At 42.3% G+C, this 22,402-nt stretch overlaps 1 protein-coding gene and 16 non-coding genes across 17 annotated transcripts; 9 read left to right on the forward strand and 8 right to left on the reverse strand.

The window, feature by feature from the left end:
- Positions 1-1,137: 1,137 nt before the first annotated feature.
- On the reverse strand, positions 1,138-1,220 carry trnal-cag (transfer RNA leucine (anticodon CAG)). The gene has a single exon. It is a non-coding gene; the product is annotated as a tRNA-Leu (tRNA).
- Positions 1,221-1,315: 95 nt separating this feature from the next.
- trnam-cau (transfer RNA methionine (anticodon CAU)) lies at positions 1,316-1,389 on the forward strand. Its single transcript has one exon. It is a non-coding gene; the product is annotated as a tRNA-Met (tRNA).
- Positions 1,390-2,179: 790 nt separating this feature from the next.
- trnal-cag (transfer RNA leucine (anticodon CAG)) lies at positions 2,180-2,262 on the reverse strand. Its single transcript has one exon. It is a non-coding gene; the product is annotated as a tRNA-Leu (tRNA).
- A 95-nt stretch (positions 2,263-2,357) lies between these two features.
- Positions 2,358-2,431, forward strand: trnam-cau (transfer RNA methionine (anticodon CAU)). The gene has a single exon. It is a non-coding gene; the product is annotated as a tRNA-Met (tRNA).
- Positions 2,432-4,263: 1,832 nt separating this feature from the next.
- trnal-cag (transfer RNA leucine (anticodon CAG)) lies at positions 4,264-4,346 on the reverse strand. The gene has a single exon. It is a non-coding gene; the product is annotated as a tRNA-Leu (tRNA).
- A 95-nt stretch (positions 4,347-4,441) lies between these two features.
- Positions 4,442-4,515, forward strand: trnam-cau (transfer RNA methionine (anticodon CAU)). Its single transcript has one exon. It is a non-coding gene; the product is annotated as a tRNA-Met (tRNA).
- Positions 4,516-5,305: 790 nt separating this feature from the next.
- Positions 5,306-5,388, reverse strand: trnal-cag (transfer RNA leucine (anticodon CAG)). The gene has a single exon. It is a non-coding gene; the product is annotated as a tRNA-Leu (tRNA).
- A 95-nt stretch (positions 5,389-5,483) lies between these two features.
- trnam-cau (transfer RNA methionine (anticodon CAU)) lies at positions 5,484-5,557 on the forward strand. Its single transcript has one exon. It is a non-coding gene; the product is annotated as a tRNA-Met (tRNA).
- Positions 5,558-6,347: 790 nt separating this feature from the next.
- On the reverse strand, positions 6,348-6,430 carry trnal-cag (transfer RNA leucine (anticodon CAG)). Its single transcript has one exon. It is a non-coding gene; the product is annotated as a tRNA-Leu (tRNA).
- A 95-nt stretch (positions 6,431-6,525) lies between these two features.
- Positions 6,526-6,599, forward strand: trnam-cau (transfer RNA methionine (anticodon CAU)). The gene has a single exon. It is a non-coding gene; the product is annotated as a tRNA-Met (tRNA).
- A 1,832-nt stretch (positions 6,600-8,431) lies between these two features.
- Positions 8,432-8,514, reverse strand: trnal-cag (transfer RNA leucine (anticodon CAG)). Its single transcript has one exon. It is a non-coding gene; the product is annotated as a tRNA-Leu (tRNA).
- Positions 8,515-8,609: 95 nt separating this feature from the next.
- Positions 8,610-8,683, forward strand: trnam-cau (transfer RNA methionine (anticodon CAU)). Its single transcript has one exon. It is a non-coding gene; the product is annotated as a tRNA-Met (tRNA).
- A 1,137-nt stretch (positions 8,684-9,820) lies between these two features.
- On the forward strand, positions 9,821-14,526 carry LOC130092359 (uncharacterized). Its single transcript, XM_056260202.1, has 7 exons — positions 9,821-11,017; positions 11,135-11,299; positions 11,709-11,846; positions 12,287-12,367; positions 12,634-13,124; positions 13,240-13,567; positions 13,690-14,526. The coding sequence occupies exons 1-7, from the start codon at positions 10,946-10,948 to the stop codon at positions 14,524-14,526; spliced, it is 2,112 nt and encodes a 703-aa protein (XP_056116177.1). The 5' UTR covers positions 9,821-10,945.
- A 4,198-nt stretch (positions 14,527-18,724) lies between these two features.
- trnam-cau (transfer RNA methionine (anticodon CAU)) lies at positions 18,725-18,798 on the forward strand. The gene has a single exon. It is a non-coding gene; the product is annotated as a tRNA-Met (tRNA).
- A 790-nt stretch (positions 18,799-19,588) lies between these two features.
- On the reverse strand, positions 19,589-19,671 carry trnal-cag (transfer RNA leucine (anticodon CAG)). The gene has a single exon. It is a non-coding gene; the product is annotated as a tRNA-Leu (tRNA).
- A 95-nt stretch (positions 19,672-19,766) lies between these two features.
- trnam-cau (transfer RNA methionine (anticodon CAU)) lies at positions 19,767-19,840 on the forward strand. Its single transcript has one exon. It is a non-coding gene; the product is annotated as a tRNA-Met (tRNA).
- A 790-nt stretch (positions 19,841-20,630) lies between these two features.
- trnal-cag (transfer RNA leucine (anticodon CAG)) lies at positions 20,631-20,713 on the reverse strand. The gene has a single exon. It is a non-coding gene; the product is annotated as a tRNA-Leu (tRNA).
- Between the last annotated feature and the right edge of the window lie 1,689 nt (positions 20,714-22,402).

Raw genomic sequence — 22,402 nt, forward strand, 5'->3', positions numbered from 1 at the left:
TGAAATGCAGTGCTTTGTCAACATGAATGCATTTCTGGGTAAACTTGCCAGAGGGTTAAAGACTCTAGCTTGAGCCCGCAGCCAAAGGTTAGGTTTGTCAGAAGTGGGATTCGAACCCACGCCTCCAGGGGAGACTGCGACCTGAACGCAGCGCCTTAGACCGCTCGGCCATCCTGATGTGATGGCTGAGGGTGAGCAGTACTTTTGGAGCTGCACCGAATGGCAGATGATCTGGAAGCTAGTGCTGCACCGCTCACCCTAGCCACAGCACATGCCTCGTTGGTGCAGTTAGGCAGCGCGTCAGTCTCATAATCTGAAGGTCGTGAGTTCGAGCCTCACACGGGGCAGAGTGGTGCTTTTTGATACACGGGAGAGTGTAAATGAAAGAGCTGCTTTCTGCATTCCCTTTTGTGCGTTTGTCCAGTCCTTCATATGCAATGTAATTGAGGTCCAGTGTTTTTGTAGGACTAATGTTGAACAAATGCAGTAATAGTATTACTCTCATATTCATGTAATATGCATCAGTGTTGTTACAATGTTTTGTTGAGGCTAATATAATTCTTTCGTTCCAATGACATGTCTTGTCAATGCTAATGTAATGTTTTGCATGACATTCCTTGAATCTTATGCCATGACACTCCACCCCATGCCCCCAAAACCCATGACATTCAATTCCAAGAAATTTCCAAGAATCCTTGCCATGAAACTCTACTGCATCCCCAAAACTTCAGACCATGACATCACAGTCAGACTCCAAGAATCACATCGCATACTCCCACTAAAAAGAAAAAAAAAGAAGACATGAACAGCCTTTCATAAACAAGTTCTTCTTCCGGTAAACATCAGAACGTGGTATTCTTTGAAATTCTGTTGGATCCCATTCTATAAACATGTCCAATTTCATGAAATGTCACGACTTGAAATTCCAAGAAAACTGCACGAAAATGCCACCGAATCCCATACATCGCACAAAAGTGTTACTTTAAAGTCCATGTAATGCAGGTCAGTGTTACTGTAATGTTTGGTTAACTCTAGCATGAACTGAAATGCAGTGCTTTGTCAACATGAATGCATTTCTGGGTAAACTTGCCAGAGGGTTAAAGACTCTAGCTTGAGCCCGCAGCCATAGCTTAGGTTTGTCAGAAGTGGGATTCGAACCCACGCCTCCAGGGGAGACTGCGACCTGAACGCAGCGCCTTAGACCGCTCGGCCATCCTGACGTGATGGCTGAGGGTGAGCAGTACTTTTGGAGCTGCACCGAATGGCAGATGATCTGGAAGCTAGTGCTGCACCGCTCACCCTAGCCACAGCACATGCCTCGTTGGCGCAGTTAGGCAGCGCGTCAGTCTCATAATCTGAAGGTCGTGAGTTCGAGCCTCACACGGGGCAGAGTGGTGCTTTTTGATACACGGGAGAGTGTAAATGAAAGAGCTGCTTTCTGCATTCCCTTTTGTGCGTTTGTCCAGTCCTTCATATGCAATGTAATTGAGGTCCAGTGTTTTTGTAGGACTAATGTTGAACAAATGCAGTAATAGTATTACTCTCATATTCATGTAATATGCGTCAGTGTTGTTACAATGTTTTGTTGAGGCTAATATAATTCTTTCGTTCCAATGACATGTCTTGTCAATGCTAATGCAATGTTTTGCATGACATTCCTTGAATCTTATGCCATGACACTCCACCCCATGCCCCCAAAACCCATGACATTCAATTCCAAGAAATTTCCAAGAATCCTTGCCATGAAACTCTACTGCATCCCCAAAACTTCAGACCATGACATCACAGTCAGACTCCAAGAATCACATCGCATACTCCCCCTAAAAAGAAAAAAGAAGAAGACATGAACAGCCTTTCATAAACAAGTTCTTCTTCCGGTAAACATCAGAACGTGGTATTCTTTGAAATTCTGTTGGATCCCATTCTATAAACATGTCCAATTTCATGAAATGTCACGACTTGAAATTCCAAGAAAACTGCACGAAAATGCCACCGAATCCCATACATCGCACTAAAGTGTTACTTTAAAGTCCATGTAATGCAGGTCAGTGTTACTGTAATGTTTGGTTAACTCTAGCATGAACTGAAATGCAGTGCTTTGTCAACATGAATGCATTTCTGGGTAAACTTGCCAGAGGGTTAAAGACTCTAGCTTGAGCCCGCAGCCAAAGGTTAGGTTTGTCAGAAGTGGGATTCGAACCCACGCCTCCAGGGGAGACTGCGACCTGAACGCAGCGCCTTAGACCGCTCGGCCATCCTGACGTGATGGCTGAGGGTGAGCAGTACTTTTGGAGCTGCACCGAATGGCAGATGATCTGGAAGCTAGTGCTGCACCGCTCACCCTAGCCACAGCACATGCCTCGTTGGCGCAGTTAGGCAGCGCGTCAGTCTCATAATCTGAAGGTCGTGAGTTCGAGCCTCACACGGGGCAGAGTGGTGCTTTTTGATACACGGGAGAGTGTAAATGAAAGAGCTGCTTTCTGCATTCCCTTTTGTGCGTTTGTCCAGTCCTTCATATGCAATGTAATTGAGGTCCAGTGTTTTTGTAGGACTAATGTTGAACAAATGCAGTAATAGTATTACTCTCATATTCATGTAATATGCGTCAGTGTTGTTACAATGTTTTGTTGAGGCTAATATAATTCTTTCGTTCCAATGACATGTCTTGTCAATGCTAATGTAATGTTTTGCATGACATTCCTTGAATCTTATGCCATGACACTCCACCCCATGCCCCCAAAACCCATGACATTCAATTCCAAGAAATTTCCAAGAATCCTTGCCATGAAACTCTACTACATCCCCAAAACTTCAGACCATGACATCACAGTCAGACTCCAAGAATCACATCGCATACTCCCCCTAAAAAGAAAAAAAAAGAAGACATGAACAGCCTTTCATAAACAAGTTCTTCTTCCGGTAAACATCAGAACGTGGTATTCTTTGAAATTCTGTTGAATCCCATTCTATAAACATGTCCAATTTCATGAAATGTCACGACTTGAAATTCCAAGAAAACTGCACGAAAATGCCACCGAATCCCATACATCGCACAAAAGTGTTACTTTAAAGTCCATGTAATGCAGGTCAGTGTTACTGTAATGTTTGGTTAACTCTAGCATGAACTGAAATGCAGTGCTTTGTCAACATGAATGCATTTCTGGGTAAACTTGCCAGAGGGTTAAAGACTCTAGCTTGAGCCCGCAGCCAAAGGTTAGGTTTGTCAGAAGTGGGATTCGAACCCACGCCTCCAGGGGAGACTGCGACCTGAACGCAGCGCCTTAGACCGCTCGGCCATCCTGATGTGATGGCTGAGGGTGAGCAGTACTTTTGGAGCTGCACCGAATGGCAGATGATCTGGAAGCTAGTGCTGCACCGCTCACCCTAGCCACAGCACATGCCTCGTTGGTGCAGTTAGGCAGCGCGTCAGTCTCATAATCTGAAGGTCGTGAGTTCGAGCCTCACACGGGGCAGAGTGGTGCTTTTTGATACACGGGAGAGTGTAAATGAAAGAGCTGCTTTCTGCATTCCCTTTTGTGCGTTTGTCCAGTCCTTCATATGCAATGTAATTGAGGTCCAGTGTTTTTGTAGGACTAATGTTGAACAAATGCAGTAATAGTATTACTCTCATATTCATGTAATATGCATCAGTGTTGTTACAATGTTTTGTTGAGGCTAATATAATTCTTTCGTTCCAATGACATGTCTTGTCAATGCTAATGTAATGTTTTGCATGACATTCCTTGAATCTTATGCCATGACACTCCACCCCATGCCCCCAAAACCCATGACATTCAATTCCAAGAAATTTCCAAGAATCCTTGCCATGAAACTCTACTGCATCCCCAAAACTTCAGACCATGACATCACAGTCAGACTCCAAGAATCACATCGCATACTCCCACTAAAAAGAAAAAAAAAGAAGACATGAACAGCCTTTCATAAACAAGTTCTTCTTCCGGTAAACATCAGAACGTGGTATTCTTTGAAATTCTGTTGGATCCCATTCTATAAACATGTCCAATTTCATGAAATGTCACGACTTGAAATTCCAAGAAAACTGCACGAAAATGCCACCGAATCCCATACATCGCACAAAAGTGTTACTTTAAAGTCCATGTAATGCAGGTCAGTGTTACTGTAATGTTTGGTTAACTCTAGCATGAACTGAAATGCAGTGCTTTGTCAACATGAATGCATTTCTGGGTAAACTTGCCAGAGGGTTAAAGACTCTAGCTTGAGCCCGCAGCCATAGCTTAGGTTTGTCAGAAGTGGGATTCGAACCCACGCCTCCAGGGGAGACTGCGACCTGAACGCAGCGCCTTAGACCGCTCGGCCATCCTGACGTGATGGCTGAGGGTGAGCAGTACTTTTGGAGCTGCACCGAATGGCAGATGATCTGGAAGCTAGTGCTGCACCGCTCACCCTAGCCACAGCACATGCCTCGTTGGCGCAGTTAGGCAGCGCGTCAGTCTCATAATCTGAAGGTCGTGAGTTCGAGCCTCACACGGGGCAGAGTGGTGCTTTTTGATACACGGGAGAGTGTAAATGAAAGAGCTGCTTTCTGCATTCCCTTTTGTGCGTTTGTCCAGTCCTTCATATGCAATGTAATTGAGGTCCAGTGTTTTTGTAGGACTAATGTTGAACAAATGCAGTAATAGTATTACTCTCATATTCATGTAATATGCGTCAGTGTTGTTACAATGTTTTGTTGAGGCTAATATAATTCTTTCGTTCCAATGACATGTCTTGTCAATGCTAATGCAATGTTTTGCATGACATTCCTTGAATCTTATGCCATGACACTCCACCCCATGCCCCCAAAACCCATGACATTCAATTCCAAGAAATTTCCAAGAATCCTTGCCATGAAACTCTACTGCATCCCCAAAACTTCAGACCATGACATCACAGTCAGACTCCAAGAATCACATCGCATACTCCCCCTAAAAAGAAAAAAGAAGAAGACATGAACAGCCTTTCATAAACAAGTTCTTCTTCCGGTAAACATCAGAACGTGGTATTCTTTGAAATTCTGTTGGATCCCATTCTATAAACATGTCCAATTTCATGAAATGTCACGACTTGAAATTCCAAGAAAACTGCACGAAAATGCCACCGAATCCCATACATCGCACTAAAGTGTTACTTTAAAGTCCATGTAATGCAGGTCAGTGTTACTGTAATGTTTGGTTAACTCTAGCATGAACTGAAATGCAGTGCTTTGTCAACATGAATGCATTTCTGGGTAAACTTGCCAGAGGGTTAAAGACTCTAGCTTGAGCCCGCAGCCAAAGGTTAGGTTTGTCAGAAGTGGGATTCGAACCCACGCCTCCAGGGGAGACTGCGACCTGAACGCAGCGCCTTAGACCGCTCGGCCATCCTGACGTGATGGCTGAGGGTGAGCAGTACTTTTGGAGCTGCACCGAATGGCAGATGATCTGGAAGCTAGTGGTGCACCGCTCACCCTAGCCACAGCACATGCCTCGTTGGCGCAGTTAGGCAGCGCGTCAGTCTCATAATCTGAAGGTCGTGAGTTCGAGCCTCACACGGGGCAGAGTGGTGCTTTTTGATACACGGGAGAGTGTAAATGAAAGAGCTGCTTTCTGCATTCCCTTTTGTGCGTTTGTCCAGTCCTTCATATGCAATGTAATTGAGGTCCAGTGTTTTTGTAGGACTAATGTTGAACAAATGCAGTAATAGTATTACTCTCATATTCATGTAATATGCGTCAGTGTTGTTACAATGTTTTGTTGAGGCTAATATAATTCTTTCGTTCCAATGACATGTCTTGTCAATGCTAATGCAATGTTTTGCATGACATTCCTTAAATCTTATGCCATGACACTCCACCCCATGCCCCCAAAACCCATGACATTCAATTCCAAGAAATTTCCAAGAATCCTTGCCATGAAACTCTACTGCATCCCCAAAACTTCAGACCATGACATCACAGTCAGACTCCAAGAATCACATCGCATACTCCCCCTAAAAAGAAAAAAAAAGAAGACATGAACAGCCTTTCATAAACAAGTTCTTCTTCCGGTAAACATCAGAACGTGGTATTCTTTGAAATTCTGTTGGATCCCATTCTATAAACATGTCCAATTTCATGAAATGTCACGACTTGAAATTCCAAGAAAACTGCACGAAAATGCCACCGAATCCCATACATCGCACTAAAGTGTTACTTTAAAGTCCATGTAATGCAGGTCAGTGTTACTGTAATGTTTGGTTAACTCTAGCATGAACTGAAATGCAGTGCTTTGTCAACATGAATGCATTTCTGGGTAAACTTGCCAGAGGGTTAAAGACTCTAGCTTGAGCCCGCAGCCAAAGGTTAGGTTTGTCAGAAGTGGGATTCGAACCCACGCCTCCAGGGGAGACTGCGACCTGAACGCAGCGCCTTAGACCGCTCGGCCATCCTGACGTGATGGCTGAGGGTGAGCAGTACTTTTGGAGCTGCACCGAATGGCAGATGATCTGGAAGCTAGTGCTGCACCGCTCACCCTAGCCACAGCACATGCCTCGTTGGCGCAGTTAGGCAGCGCGTCAGTCTCATAATCTGAAGGTCGTGAGTTCGAGCCTCACACGGGGCAGAGTGGTGCTTTTTGATACACGGGAGAGTGTAAATGAAAGAGCTGCTTTCTGCATTCCCTTTTGTGCGTTTGTCCAGTCCTTCATATGCAATGTAATTGAGGTCCAGTGTTTTTGTAGGACTAATGTTGAACAAATGCAGTAATAGTATTACTCTCATATTCATGTAATATGCGTCAGTGTTGTTACAATGTTTTGTTGAGGCTAATATAATTCTTTCGTTCCAATGACATGTCTTGTCAATGCTAATGTAATGTTTTGCATGACATTCCTTGAATCTTATGCCATGACACTCCACCCCATGCCCCCAAAACCCATGACATTCAATTCCAAGAAATTTCCAAGAATCCTTGCCATGAAACTCTACTACATCCCCAAAACTTCAGACCATGACATCACAGTCAGACTCCAAGAATCACATCGCATACTCCCCCTAAAAAGAAAAAAAAAGAAGACATGAACAGCCTTTCATAAACAAGTTCTTCTTCCGGTAAACATCAGAACGTGGTATTCTTTGAAATTCTGTTGAATCCCATTCTATAAACATGTCCAATTTCATGAAATGTCACGACTTGAAATTCCAAGAAAACTGCACGAAAATGCCACCGAATCCCATACATCGCACAAAAGTGTTACTTTAAAGTCCATGTAATGCAGGTCAGTGTTACTGTAATGTTTGGTTAACTCTAGCATGAACTGAAATGCAGTGCTTTGTCAACATGAATGCATTTCTGGGTAAACTTGCCAGAGGGTTAAAGACTCTAGCTTGAGCCCGCAGCCAAAGGTTAGGTTTGTCAGAAGTGGGATTCGAACCCACGCCTCCAGGGGAGACTGCGACCTGAACGCAGCGCCTTAGACCGCTCGGCCATCCTGATGTGATGGCTGAGGGTGAGCAGTACTTTTGGAGCTGCACCGAATGGCAGATGATCTGGAAGCTAGTGCTGCACCGCTCACCCTAGCCACAGCACATGCCTCGTTGGTGCAGTTAGGCAGCGCGTCAGTCTCATAATCTGAAGGTCGTGAGTTCGAGCCTCACACGGGGCAGAGTGGTGCTTTTTGATACACGGGAGAGTGTAAATGAAAGAGCTGCTTTCTGCATTCCCTTTTGTGCGTTTGTCCAGTCCTTCATATGCAATGTAATTGAGGTCCAGTGTTTTTGTAGGACTAATGTTGAACAAATGCAGTAATAGTATTACTCTCATATTCATGTAATATGCATCAGTGTTGTTACAATGTTTTGTTGAGGCTAATATAATTCTTTCGTTCCAATGACATGTCTTGTCAATGCTAATGTAATGTTTTGCATGACATTCCTTGAATCTTATGCCATGACACTCCACCCCATGCCCCCAAAACCCATGACATTCAATTCCAAGAAATTTCCAAGAATCCTTGCCATGAAACTCTACTGCATCCCCAAAACTTCAGACCATGACATCACAGTCAGACTCCAAGAATCACATCGCATACTCCCACTAAAAAGAAAAAAAAAGAAGACATGAACAGCCTTTCATAAACAAGTTCTTCTTCCGGTAAACATCAGAACGTGGTATTCTTTGAAATTCTGTTGGATCCCATTCTATAAACATGTCCAATTTCATGAAATGTCACGACTTGAAATTCCAAGAAAACTGCACGAAAATGCCACCGAATCCCATACATCGCACAAAAGTGTTACTTTAAAGTCCATGTAATGCAGGTCAGTGTTACTGTAATGTTTGGTTAACTCTAGCATGAACTGAAATGCAGTGCTTTGTCAACATGAATGCATTTCTGGGTAAACTTGCCAGAGGGTTAAAGACTCTAGCTTGAGCCTGCAGCCATAGCTTAGGTTTGTCAGAAGTGGGATTCGAACCCACGCCTCCAGGGGAGACTGCGACCTGAACGCAGCGCCTTAGACCGCTCGGCCATCCTGACGTGATGGCTGAGGGTGAGCAGTACTTTTGGAGCTGCACCGAATGGCAGATGATCTGGAAGCTAGTGCTGCACCGCTCACCCTAGCCACAGCACATGCCTCGTTGGCGCAGTTAGGCAGCGCGTCAGTCTCATAATCTGAAGGTCGTGAGTTCGAGCCTCACACGGGGCAGAGTGGTGCTTTTTGATACACGGGAGAGTGTAAATGAAAGAGCTGCTTTCTGCATTCCCTTTTGTGCCTTTGTCCAGTCCTTCATATGCAATGTAATTGAGGTCCAGTGTTTTTGTAGGACTAATGTTGAACAAATGCAGTAATAGTATTACTCTCATATTCATGTAATATGCGTCAGTGTTGTTACAATGTTTTGTTGAGGCTAATATAATTCTTTCGTTCCAATGACATGTCTTGTCAATGCTAATGCAATGTTTTGCATGACATTCCTTGAATCTTATGCCATGACACTCCACCCCATGCCCCCAAAACCCATGACATTCAATTCCAAGAAATTTCCAAGAATCCTTGCCATGAAACTCTACTGCATCCCCAAAACTTCAGACCATGACATCACAGTCAGACTCCAAGAATCACATCGCATACTCCCCCTAAAAAGAAAAAAGAAGAAGACATGAACAGCCTTTCATAAACAAGTTCTTCTTCCGGTAAACATCAGAACGTGGTATTCTTTGAAATTCTGTTGGATCCCATTCTATAAACATGTCCAATTTCATGAAATGTCACGACTTGAAATTCCAAGAAAACTGCACGAAAATGCCACCGAATCCCATACATCGCACTAAAGTGTTACTTTAAAGTCCATGTAATGCAGGTCAGTGTTACTGTAATGTTTGGTTAACTCTAGCATGAACTGAAATGCAGTGCTTTGTCAACATGAATGCATTTCTGGGTAAACTTGCCAGAGGGTTAAAGACTCTAGCTTGAGCCCGCAGCCAAAGGTTAGGTTTGTCAGAAGTGGGATTCGAACCCACGCCTCCAGGGGAGACTGCGACCTGAACGCCAGCTGCCGAAGGATAGTCCGACAATATGGGGATAATGTTGAACAATGTTGAACGCCACAGCCAATCACGTAGACGCGCTATAACATTTGCAGCCAATCAGAGAGCGCCATTCTTGACATTTTCTTATCATTTTCGACATTTGACCAATCAGAGTACAAGATTTTCTTATAATTTTCGACATTTGACCAATCAGAGTAAAAAGAAATCTCGACGGCACGTTTATGCTTATCACCGCTAGGTGAAGTCAGGAAGATAGCCAAGTGTCAATCAAGTTCCCGAACTGAGCCGAAAGTGTACGGAGCGGTACGAAGTGATGATCCTCAGGGGCGTGTCAGAGGTAAAAAAAGTTCAGTTAGACGTCGAGCATCACTGTCAGGGGGGTCAGGTTGCATAATTTGAACGGAGGACTGCGAAACAAAATTTTCGGTAAATTTAACGTTATTTTCGGACAACAGGTAAGAACGAATAATGTAATTGTATATTTGAATATGTCGTGTGTGCTTTTTTAAAGAAAACCTTTTTATTATTACTAGTTTTGTCCAAAACGATTTAACCTTAACTTACCTAGCCCCCCCAAAAAAAGAAAAAAAAAAGAATGTCGGGCAAAAAATCCCATAAAGCCATGTCGGATGCTGACTGGATTTCAAGGCTAAAAAAGTTTGCCAGCACAGGAGTTTGGCCATCAAATGAGGGTAACAGGCCAGCTCCTCGACAGAAAAAGTGGCATGACGTGTATCAAAAGGTGAGTGTGCTTTTGTCACCTTTGCATGGCAGTAAGGAATAAAAATGACATTTGAATGTAAAAATGACATTTTAATGACAAATTCAATTCGTACCACTGTAGTTGAGGTCAATAAAAACATTCATGACAAAGTTATAATGGCCTCATGACCAACCACATAACAGTTTAATGTAATGTTAACCTATAAAGCTAAGTGGTTTCTTAAGTTTGATAATTAATCTGCTATGTCATGTTTATGACATATTATGTTATCTTGGTATTGTCAAGTTGTTATGACACTGACCAGTTATGATGTATTGGTTAATGTCAAGTTGTCATAACAAAGACATCTCAAACAATGTCATATTTGCATTAAAAATGTCATAATTGACCGAATGACACTTAATGGCAGTTGTCATAAACATGCATAAAACCTCCTTCATATTCATGATTATGAGGGTGTCATGTCAGTCTTATGCACACCCCTTCAAGTAAAGTGTTACCGTGTGAAATGTTCCTCACTCTTTCTCTCTAATTTTACAGTTTGTATCTCCCCTTCAAAGAACATGAATAAAAATAAATATGACACACGTCATGGAAAATGACAGTAGATTAGTTTGCCATTCCGGTTTAGTTGAAATGCATGTATTGTGTATATGACATGTGTCATAATGTTTACAGATTGAAAAATGTCCGATGCAGTCTCGCGGCCAGACGACCTTGTTCAGAGAGGTCCCAAAGTGCACGTGTGGTTTTCACACTCAAAAGGTAACAATGTGAAGATGTTGCAAGTATTAAAACATAATAATAATAATAATTTACTGAATAAATGTTTCTCGTTCAAAAGTGATTGAAGCTGATGTCTTTTTTGGTTGTCTTAAGCAGGCCACAGTCTCTACTGGACAAGCACCAATGGTTGTGGAGCAACAGTCTGCCGCTACTGGACCAGCACAGGAGGTCATGGAGCAGAGTCAACCTCAGCCTCGACTCCAGCCCCAGCCACGGCCTACTGCATCTGTGACATCTAGGATAATACCAAGTTTGTCAATGGTAATAACATTTTTATTAATACATGTATTATTAATTCAGTCATCATGCATCTACTTTCAAGTATAACCTTAATTACTGTTAATAAACACTTTATCTTACAAGCTATGTGCAAACTAGTTTTGAATCAATGTCATTTTTAAAAGGTACCTGTTGAATTACAATAATACTCACATTCTAGCAATGTCTTCCCACTCATTTTTCTATTCTAACTGTGCTTGCTTCAATCTATATAAGTAGCAGAGGGTTGTAATATGAACAAATGTACAGCAAGAAAGCAGTTAATTTAGTTATATGAAATATTGAAACAACAGATATTTTCTCATTTACCAAAAATGTAATTATATTTTCTGCCACTGTGCTGTTACAGCTTATTTTGTCATTTAGTTGAAATTGTTTTGCCCTATTTTAGTTTACCAAGCCAAGATTTGGTGGGTCCCACATTTCTGCCGCAAAGCCAAATCTAAGTGTGTCTAGGAGACCATCTCAGGTTGATGACCAACCCAGCACAGCAGTGTCCAGTGCCCCTACACCAAGCACCACTGTCTCTGTAAGTACTGGCATAATCCACATTGCATTCTATGAATACACATTCCACTCCTGTGCACACATATCTTGTATTCCAGGAAATCTTACAATAATGAAGTAATAACAGTACTATATACTCTTTGAATTAAATAGATTTTATGTACAGTACTGTTCAAAAGTTTGTGTGTTCAGTAAATTGAGACTTTTTTTCAGCAATGACACATTAATAAATACATTTGAAAATACATTAAAATAAGCAGCAATATTATTTCCCAGTATAACTGTTTTTGACTGTATTTTAATCTTCTTTCAAAAACATAAAATAAACTTACTGACCCCAGACTTTTGAACAGCATTGTATAATTCCATCCAGGATGAGTTACAATTATTGGACAGGTATGTTTGACTGTTTCTCTTGTTATATATACAAAATCTATTATATTTCACTGCATGATTTTACAGACACAAGATCCTGGAGTTCCAGCCTCTGTCCCCAGAACCACTGCAGATGTGACCAGTCCTGAGTCTTGCGGTATTGTCTCGGTAAGCAATTTCAAATTCTATTGGTCTAAAATAATTTATTTTGCATATTAACTGTCACAACTCACTAGAGTCGCACAAAATAGCGCTAGCAGCTGACACAATTCTGAAAACATTTGGAACAAATGTACCAATTATATTCTATTACCTTAAGTACGTAATTGACATCCAATATTTTCTATTTTATGTGAGGGTAGACTTGGATAGATAAAGCGCTAATTAAATAAATGACCTGCTAGACTAAATGTTTTTTTCTTTTTCCTTCACAGACTGCTCCTTCCGGGGCGTCATTGCAAGCTCCATCTGCAGTTCGACTGCATCGTTTGTGGTCGGAGACCTTGCCGCCAGAGGACCACAGGTGGATTGCCAGCAGGCTTTTTAAAATGGGGCCCAAGGGAAAACCAGAGCTTCGAGACAACCTACAGCTCTGGTATTACCCACCACAGCCAGCACTTATTTATAACCAGGCTCCAGCTCCAGACAGATTTTTTTGTCATGCTCTGTTGCTGTGGATGCCGTACAAGCTGTGGAAGATCAAGGCTGTCTGTCCCAATTCTGCTTGCGGGCAGCATCAGCTAACAGGAGGCGGTCTGCACAAAAGGGCACGGCAGGTTCTGGACATCGATAGGATGTACAACATGGTCACAGAAACCCTCATCTGTACCAAATGTAAAGCCTCGCATGTGTCCTGGAGTCAGACTGTCCTGCAACAGCTGGATCTGGGTCATCGCTCTGAATTTCGGGTCATCCTCACGCGGAAGTAAGTACACTTTCATTCCACATCCAGTTGATAGACCATCATCACATATATTTGCAAATATTTTACAAATCAAACATGTAAAATATATGAATGTGTGGATTTTGCTTTTCCTAAGGTATGCCTGTGATATGAGAGTCATTCGGCTCCTGCGTGAGCGTGGCCTAGGCAACAGTCCCACGCGGGTCATCAAACAGCTGCGTGAGAACCACAGCGAGGAGTGGCTCCAGCGTATGGCCCGGTACACCACCCAATGTGTGGACTTCCTCAAACGACCCGGGGTGTTGCAAATACCATTCCAGGAACCCCCAGAGCCTACAGTGGTGCCAAGCTGCAAGTGGCTGCTCACCGTGTACAGCCAAGACATCCTGACAAGACTGGATGAAATCCATGCAAGGATAACATCCACGTATGGTTCAGTCTTGAAAATGGATTCCACTAAAAAGGTTAGCAGGGGATTTTTGTTCATTTATGGTGTTTACTGTTATATCATTATCAGAGCATGAGTATCATATTCTACATGGTGTGATGTTTCATTACATTGCATGCTTCCTGTCATCTACTGCAGATCACTAAGAAGCTGGCTGGGACGGCAAGGGGAACGGGACTCTGGCTTACCTCTGTTGGCAATGAGTTTGGTCAGGTGCTCATGAGTGTGCTGACAGCACAGGAAGGAGCAGGACTGGACATGATGGTCGATGGTCTGGTGAAGAGGTACCAGCAGGCTAGTGTGGATCCACCTGCTGTTTTGTATGTGGACTGTGGCTGCTGCACTGATGTGGGTGAGACCAAGCTGAAAACCAGATTCAGAGGTTGGCCTGATCTCATGATTCGCTTGGACATCTGGCATTTTATGCGCAGGATTGCCGTGGGGTGTACAACTGATGCCCATCAGCTGTATCCCATCTTCATGTCACAGCTGTCAGCGTGCATTTTTGAGTGGGATGCGGCTGATGTTTCTATGCTTCGCAAAGCAAAGAGAGAGCTGTTGTTATCCCAGGGTTGGCCTGCGCTGACAGATGAAGATGTCAACAAGCATCTTACCAGGGATGAGCTGGCACTCCATTGCCGGAGGAGGACCTGTGGAGAGGAGACTACCATCCTTCTCCTTGAGCGGCTGCTCACAGAGCTCCTGAGCAGCAAGGGCAAAGACTCCCTGGGTGTTCCTCTCCTGGACCGAGAAAGGATGGAGCACATCTGGAATGTCCAGAAGAAGCATGTGAAATGCATTCAAGACCCCCCTGGTGTTGTGCTCTATACAGAGACAGGGAGTCTAAACAAGGGAGGCGTTCTTCTGAAGACCTACAGATGTGCCAGAGGCTCCACTTCTCTCGAGTCCTTTCATTTACACCTAAACCGTTTCATCCCAGGTATTGTCTTTGTCACACACACTGTGCATGTGTAAAGAAAGAGCATTAAGTGTTTTGTATGTTTCTTTAACACCCCCTAAACACTGTTGTGTCTATTTACAGGGACCAGTGCAAACAGTCTGAACTTTCAGATTTATCTGCTGGAGGGTCTACACCGGTGGAACCAGGACCGGGAGGCTGCTTCCCTGTCATCGGAGCCATCAGCTTTGCGCAGCTACACAGGAGAACTTGTTCACTGTGTAAACAGCAATTATGAAAAGCTGTTTGGCAGGAAAGTGGTCCCCACGTTTTGTCCCCCTGCATGTTACACCGGTGAGAATTATTGTATATATTTTTTATTTTATCAACTTGCAATTTCTGTGTAACCTCCGTCTATATGTCAGATTTAATCCTATAGAGTCGATTGTATCATAATTGATATGCAAGTTTCTAAAGGCCTCTAAATGATCAACATGGTCAAAACTTTTCAGGAAACATGGCCTCTGTCGTCTGATTGATTATAGTCTTTTAATATAATTGTAAAAGTGTCCACCTTCAGCTCGTGCTTCACGTTTCTTTTCACTGTGAAACCTTTACTGATTTTTATAAAGTAATTGTAAGAATAACTTTTATATTGTTAGTAATATGTAATGACTGTAATATGTAATAAATATGTAATGACAGCTTGGGTTCACTTGATTAGAAAACCATGTTACATGTAAATATCAAAATTATCATCAGACTTTTCTCTCAGTCACCATTGTATTGCATTTCATTTCATGTTTTGCCCCCATAATTAAACGTGTTGGGCCTCTGAATAAAACAGTTTTTTTTTTCTCCTTGACGATGAGCTCTATATTCTCACACTATATGAGCTAGCCTACTACAAAAGCCTAATGTATCAAATATGATACACAACATTCTATTTAATTTCTGTTTGTTTATTGTTTTTATTTCAGGTGAGCTCATTGGAGTGCAGTATCTGTTCCAGCAGACTGGTCAGGCACTGCAGGACATGAATCCTGACTCTGAGCAGACAGCAGAGCTCATTGAGGACCTCAGTGTGGAGGAGCGAGATGAAGATGAGGGCTTCTGTGACATCAGCGAGGATCACACAATAGCAGATCCGGAGGCTGTTCTGTCACCGCCCTCTTCCACACTGACACTGGGTTCTTCCACCCTGGTCACCAGCAGTGCCACACCTGTACTGGGCTCCACATCCCCTCCACTGGTCCCTGACCCCAAACTTGGCCTCACACAGTCTCCTTCATCACCTGGACCCTCAGGGACTGCCGTCACACCTGTTCCCTCTGAAACATCTGTTTCAACTCTCCCCTCAGATCCAGAGGATGCTGGTGAGGATGATGGTGAAGAAGAGACGGTAAATACCACTCCTTTGCATGTCTTTCAAATTAACTAGAATAATTATGATGAATTAACATCCAGTGCTTTAAATACAGACTTTCCACATATTTTAAATGTAAAAGTACAGCCTAAATTCATTTGTAAGCTGCAAATACACATCAAGTCAAGTCATCTTTATTTATTTGGTGCTTTGTAAAGAACATGTTAAGAAAATGTCAAGAATGGGGCTCTCTGCTTTGTACTATACAGTGCTTTACGGTGATAAACAGGAAAATAACACAATCAGTTATGGAATTATGCATTAGACAGATGTGATGTAATAATTGTATTGCGTGTTTGTGTTTTTTAATAGGCTGTTGACTACCAAAATGTCCCGGGTTATCAACATGTGGACCAGCTGGCAGAATATCTGGTGGATCTCCGGGCCCACACAGCCCTCAGCCTGACCAACCAGGAAGCCAACACCATTATTGCTCTTTGGCAGAACCTGGATGACCGGGACAAGGAACGGGTGGTGTATGACAGTCGATGCCGAAAGAGACTGCTGAGTGGACGCTTCAAAGTCCCGAAGAGGCCCACTCACCCTGGTGTAGAGAGCACCACCAGATGTGTGCTGGGTGCAAGCAGCTCACCTGCTCAGTGGCCTGACTGTTGCCGTCTGGTGGAGACCATCTTCATCAGACTTTGCACTGTCCACCCAAGCCCTAAAAGAAAAGGCAAGGGAGCCCTGTCAAGATGGTCTCTGATCCTGCAAGACTATCGCAGGATAAGGCAGCTTGTACTGGGCAACAGCTTGGTGATGGGAGGAACATCGATGCAGCTGGTGGAGGTTAACCAGAACACCCTGATTCAGTGGTATAACAGAAGACAGAAAAAGCAGGAGCTGTCTGTGCTGCTTCAGGGTATTCAGTTGCCTCAGCCCCTCCCTGAAGCTCCAGAGCCTCTCCAGGTTGCCAAACGTCTACGGACTGAGCCAGAACAACCAGGGGAGCAGCACCAGTACAAGCTACCAGAGAGCACAGCTGGTCAGGCAAAGCAGAGGCAGACTTCTGTTGGGCGACCCCCTCTCAGACCCAAGGCACCAGCGCAGAGTCAGATGTTGCTGACACCATCAGCACCTGGAGCATCACTGCAGATGGTCCCAAATATACTCATACCATCAGCACCAGGTTTCCAGGGTGTGCCAATGTTTCAGGGTGTGCCAATGATCCAGGGAGTTCAAATGATCCAGGGCATCCCAATGGTCCAGGGGATGCAAATGATACAGCCACTGTTACAGCCAACAGCTGTACAGGGCACTCGCTTACCCGCTGCACCAGCTGCCAATCCAGACGCCATGCCCAAGAGACCCTACAGGAGAACTGTTGCGGCCAACACTTGCAAAAAATGTGGGCAATATAAAACAAGTGCAACAGGTCATAGCCAGTACAGGGGCAGGGTGTACTGCCCACAGACTGAGACTGTTACAAAAGAGGTGTGGTTAGAGGAAATGCGCAGAACCATTCCCAAATAATGTATATATTTTCATGTACAGTATATAGCATCATGTATATAGTGTGAACAGTTGTTTAAATAGTTAATACTTGTGTTGTATATTATTTAATTTTGTTTTTTTAACGTTATTTAACATTTTAACTTTTTATTTCTTGTTTTTGAAAACCTATTTAACTTTTCATTTTATTTATTTATTTTTAAAACATGTTACCAGTATTTAACATATTAATATTCATTACTGTTCTGTTGGCATGATTGGAAAATAAAAACAAATTGGCAAGTGATTTCTTTTTGACTTTCATATATCACTAGTTCATCAGTACACTGCAACAATATAACATTTGTATATAAAAAGATAATTTGTACATTTTGTTATTCTTGTGATTGACATTTTCAGCATATTAGTAACTATTTAATGGGTTGCATTTTGTTCATTACAAATAACAGTTTTGCAAGTTTCTTGTTTGAATGTAACCTAAAAAAATGCTTAATTAGATCAATAATAATACAACAACTACTAAATAATATCACTTTTTATTGGCAATTATATATTTTTATAAAAGAATATAAAAACAACACAAACAAATTACATATGTATATTTTATTAACACTGGAAAAGTATGCATTAAAAAATTAGCTTATTTTCTTTTACTTTATTATAACAGAATGTGCTCATTTACTTTCATATAACACAATATTTCATCAGTACACTGCACCAATATAACATTTGTATTTAAAAAGATAATTTGTACATTTTGTTATTCTTGTGACAGACATTCTTCATATTAGTTACTATTTAATGATTTGCATCTTTCTTCATTGCATAATAATGCAAATAACATTATTTTTCATGATAGAATATCAAAAAACACAACAAACAAATTAAATATGTATATTTTATTAACACTGGAACAGTATGCATTCAAAAATATTGATTATTTATTCTGGAACAGTATGCATTCAAAAATATTGATTATTTATTCAAATAATACATATGACAAAAAGTTGTCTTTAGCTGGATTCGAACCCCGGTCTTGGTGAACACCTGCAATAGAAAACAGTGTAATATAAATGCGTGATTTTCACACACGAAGAAACCGGAAAATGTATCATAAGACCTATGCTAATGAAGGTATATCTTTGAACATCAAATTTCAGCCTTTCTTTTCTTCATTTTTTCTTTCTCTTCTTCCCCCTCTCTTTTTCTTCCTTCCCCCTTTTCTTCCCTTCTTCCCCACCTTTGTTGGACTATTGTTCCCCAGCTTGAACGCAGCGCCTTAGACCGCTCGGCCATCCTGACGTGATGGCTGAGGGTGAGCAGTACTTTTGGAGCTGCACCGAATGGCAGATGATCTGGAAGCTAGTGGTGCACCGCTCACCCTAGCCACAGCACATGCCTCGTTGGCGCAGTTAGGCAGCGCGTCAGTCTCATAATCTGAAGGTCGTGAGTTCGAGCCTCACACGGGGCAGAGTGGTGCTTTTTGATACACGGGAGAGTGTAAATGAAAGAGCTGCTTTCTGCATTCCCTTTTGTGCGTTTGTCCAGTCCTTCATATGCAATGTAATTGAGGTCCAGTGTTTTTGTAGGACTAATGTTGAACAAATGCAGTAATAGTATTACTCTCATATTCATGTAATATGCGTCAGTGTTGTTACAATGTTTTGTTGAGGCTAATATAATTCTTTCGTTCCAATGACATGTCTTGTCAATGCTAATGCAATGTTTTGCATGACATTCCTTAAATCTTATGCCATGACACTCCACCCCATGCCCCCAAAACCCATGACATTCAATTCCAAGAAATTTCCAAGAATCCTTGCCATGAAACTCTACTGCATCCCCAAAACTTCAGACCATGACATCACAGTCAGACTCCAAGAATCACATCGCATACTCCCCCTAAAAAGAAAAAAAAGGAAGACATGAACAGCCTTTCATAAACAAGTTCTTCTTCCGGTAAACATCAGAACGTGGTATTCTTTGAAATTCTGTTGGATCCCATTCTATAAACATGTCCAATTTCATGAAATGTCACGACTTGAAATTCCAAGAAAACTGCACGAAAATGCCACCGAATCCCATACATCGCACTAAAGTGTTACTTTAAAGTCCATGTAATGCAGGTCAGTGTTACTGTAATGTTTGGTTAACTCTAGCATGAACTGAAATGCAGTGCTTTGTCAACATGAATGCATTTCTGGGTAAACTTGCCAAAGGGTTAAAGACTCTAGCTTGAGCCCGCAGCCAAAGGTTAGGTTTGTCAGAAGTGGGATTCGAACCCACGCCTCCAGGGGAGACTGCGACCTGAACGCAGCGCCTTAGACCGCTCGGCCATCCTGACGTGATGGCTGAGGGTGAGCAGTACTTTTGGAGCTGCACCGAATGGCAGATGATCTGGAAGCTAGTGCTGCACCGCTCACCCTAGCCACAGCACATGCCTCGTTGGCGCAGTTAGGCAGCGCGTCAGTCTCATAATCTGAAGGTCGTGAGTTCGAGCCTCACACGGGGCAGAGTGGTGCTTTTTGATACACGGGAGAGTGTAAATGAAAGAGCTGCTTTCTGCATTCCCTTTTGTGCGTTTGTCCAGTCCTTCATATGCAATGTAATTGAGGTCCAGTGTTTTTGTAGGACTAATGTTGAACAAATGCAGTAATAGTATTACTCTCATATTCATGTAATATGCGTCAGTGTTGTTACAATGTTTTGTTGAGGCTAATATAATTCTTTCGTTCCAATGACATGTCTTGTCAATGCTAATGCAATGTTTTGCATGACATTCCTTGAATCTTATGCCATGACACTCCACCCCATGCCCCCAAAACCCATGACATTCAATTCCAAGAAATTTCCAAGAATCCTTGCCATGAAACTCTACTGCATCCCCAAAACTTCAGACCATGACATCACAGTCAGACTCCAAGAATCACATCGCATACTCCCCCTAAAAAGAAAAAAAAAGAAGACATGAACAGCCTTTCATAAACAAGTTCTTCTTCCGGTAAACATCAGAACGTGGTATTCTTTGAAATTCTGTTGGATCCCATTCTATAAACATGTCCAATTTCATGAAATGTCACGACTTGAAATTCCAAGAAAACTGCACGAAAATGCCACCGAATCCCATACATTGCACTAAAGTGTTACTTTAAAGTCCATGTAATGCAGGTCAGTGTTACTGTAATGTTTGGTTAACTCTAGCATGAACTGAAATGCAGTGCTTTGTCAACATGAATGCATTTCTGGGTAAACTTGCCAGAGGGTTAAAGACTCTAGCTTGAGCCCGCAGCCAAAGGTTAGGTTTGTCAGAAGTGGGATTCGAACCCACGCCTCCAGGGGAGACTGCGACCTGAACGCAGCGCCTTAGACCGCTCGGCCATCCTGACGTGATGGCTGAGGGTGAGCAGTACTTTTGGAGCTGCACCGAATGGCAGATGATCTGGAAGCTAGTGCTGCACCGCTCACCCTAGCCACAGCACATGCCTCGTTGGTGCAGTTAGGCAGCGCGTCAGTCTCATAATCTGAAGGTCGTGAGTTCGAGCCTCACACGGGGCAGAGTGGTGCTTTTTGATACACGGGAGAGTGTAAATGAAAGAGCTGCTTTCTGCATTCCCTTTTGTGCGTTTGTCCAGTCCTTCATATGCAATGTAATTGAGGTCCAGTGTTTTTGTAGGACTAATGTTGAACAAATGCAGTAATAGTATTACTCTCATATTCATGTAATATGCGTCAGTGTTGTTACAATGTTTTGTTGAGGCTAATATAATTCTTTCGTTCCAATGACATGTCTTGTCAATGCTAATGCAATGTTTTGCATGACATTCCTTGAATCTTATGCCATGACACTCCACCCCATGCCCCCAAAACCCATGACATTCAATTCCAAGAAATTTCCAAGAATCCTTGCCATGAAACTCTACTGCATCCCCAAAACTTCAGACCATGACATCACAGTCAGACTCCAAGAATCACATCGCATACTCCCCCTAAAAAGAAAAAAAAAGAAGACATGAACAGCCTTTCATAAACAAGTTCTTCTTCCGGTAAACATCAGAACGTGGTATTCTTTGAAATTCTGTTGGATCCCATTCTATAAACATGTCCAATTTCATGAAATGTCACGACTTGAAATTCCAAGAAAACTGCACGAAAATGCCACCGAATCCCATACATCGCACTAAAGTGTTACTTTAACCCTCTGGGGACCAGAAACGCGCCCGCGCGTTTTGCCGTTTTTTTTTCACATAGCAGAAAAATAGACTTAAAATACTCTGTTGATTTTGATCGTACATATAAGTGTTATACATCAATCGATCTTGTTAATTGTCTATTATTTTTCTGTATACTCACAATAAAAACAAAGTTTTGTGCTTTTTGTCAAATAAAGAAAAATAAACATGATGCGAGTTTTGCCTTCTCTCTGTCAGTGCAGTCCATTCTGAAACACGTCCGAAAAATTAACTCTAACTCTGCAAATACTTGTCATACAGGCACGAGAGATTTTTCTTTATGAAGCTTGAATTCTCTTCTTTTCAATGATGTAATTTATATAAAAAACAAATATTCTCAGTTTATGTAATCTGTACGAAAAGAGAGTGCTGTCAGATTTTTTTTCCCCAGCTCATTACACTTCATTACGCGTTAATCTGACACGCCCACGGAGGACGCGCGCTATTCAAACGCAAATGTTGAGGCAAGCCATGACAATGCCCACATCAGCCGTTCCACCGCGGCGGTAAAATTTGGGGTGTATTTTCTGCCTTTTACCGCCAAGAGGCGCTACAATCATAGACTCTGAAAAGTGTTTGTTTATTCTCTCTAATGCGTAATCTGCTGCCGCACCGCACTGATTCAGAGCGATTGAAAGCTGGTAGCAGATGAATTCAACAAGTGAAACGTATAGTTAAAATAATTCATAATCACAATACTGAAATTAGGCTACTGAAATGAAATTGAATAAATAATGAAAAAGTAAAACATTGCAATAAAAACATTTACAGACGTACAGACGATAGCTCAGTGGTAGATGTTGGCCAACAGCGTTTATATTTTACCTTCTTGATGCTTAAATAGCT

The sequence above is a fragment of the Rhinichthys klamathensis genome, unplaced genomic scaffold (assembly GCF_029890125.1).
Source record: "Rhinichthys klamathensis goyatoka isolate OS25496 unplaced genomic scaffold, OSU_Roscu_1.1 h1tg000176l_1, whole genome shotgun sequence".
NCBI lineage: Eukaryota > Metazoa > Chordata > Actinopteri > Cypriniformes > Leuciscidae > Rhinichthys > Rhinichthys klamathensis.

Coding starts and splice junctions, on each gene's coding strand:
- LOC130092359 (XM_056260202.1), top strand. CDS start 10,946: ATGCAGTCTCGCGGCCAGACGACCTTGTTCAGAGAGGTCCCAAAGTGC. Junction 11,018..11,134: donor GTGGTTTTCACACTCAAAAG/GTAACAATGTGA, acceptor TGTCTTAAGCAG/GCCACAGTCTCTACTGGACA. Junction 11,847..12,286: donor CACCAAGCACCACTGTCTCT/GTAAGTACTGGC, acceptor ATGATTTTACAG/ACACAAGATCCTGGAGTTCC.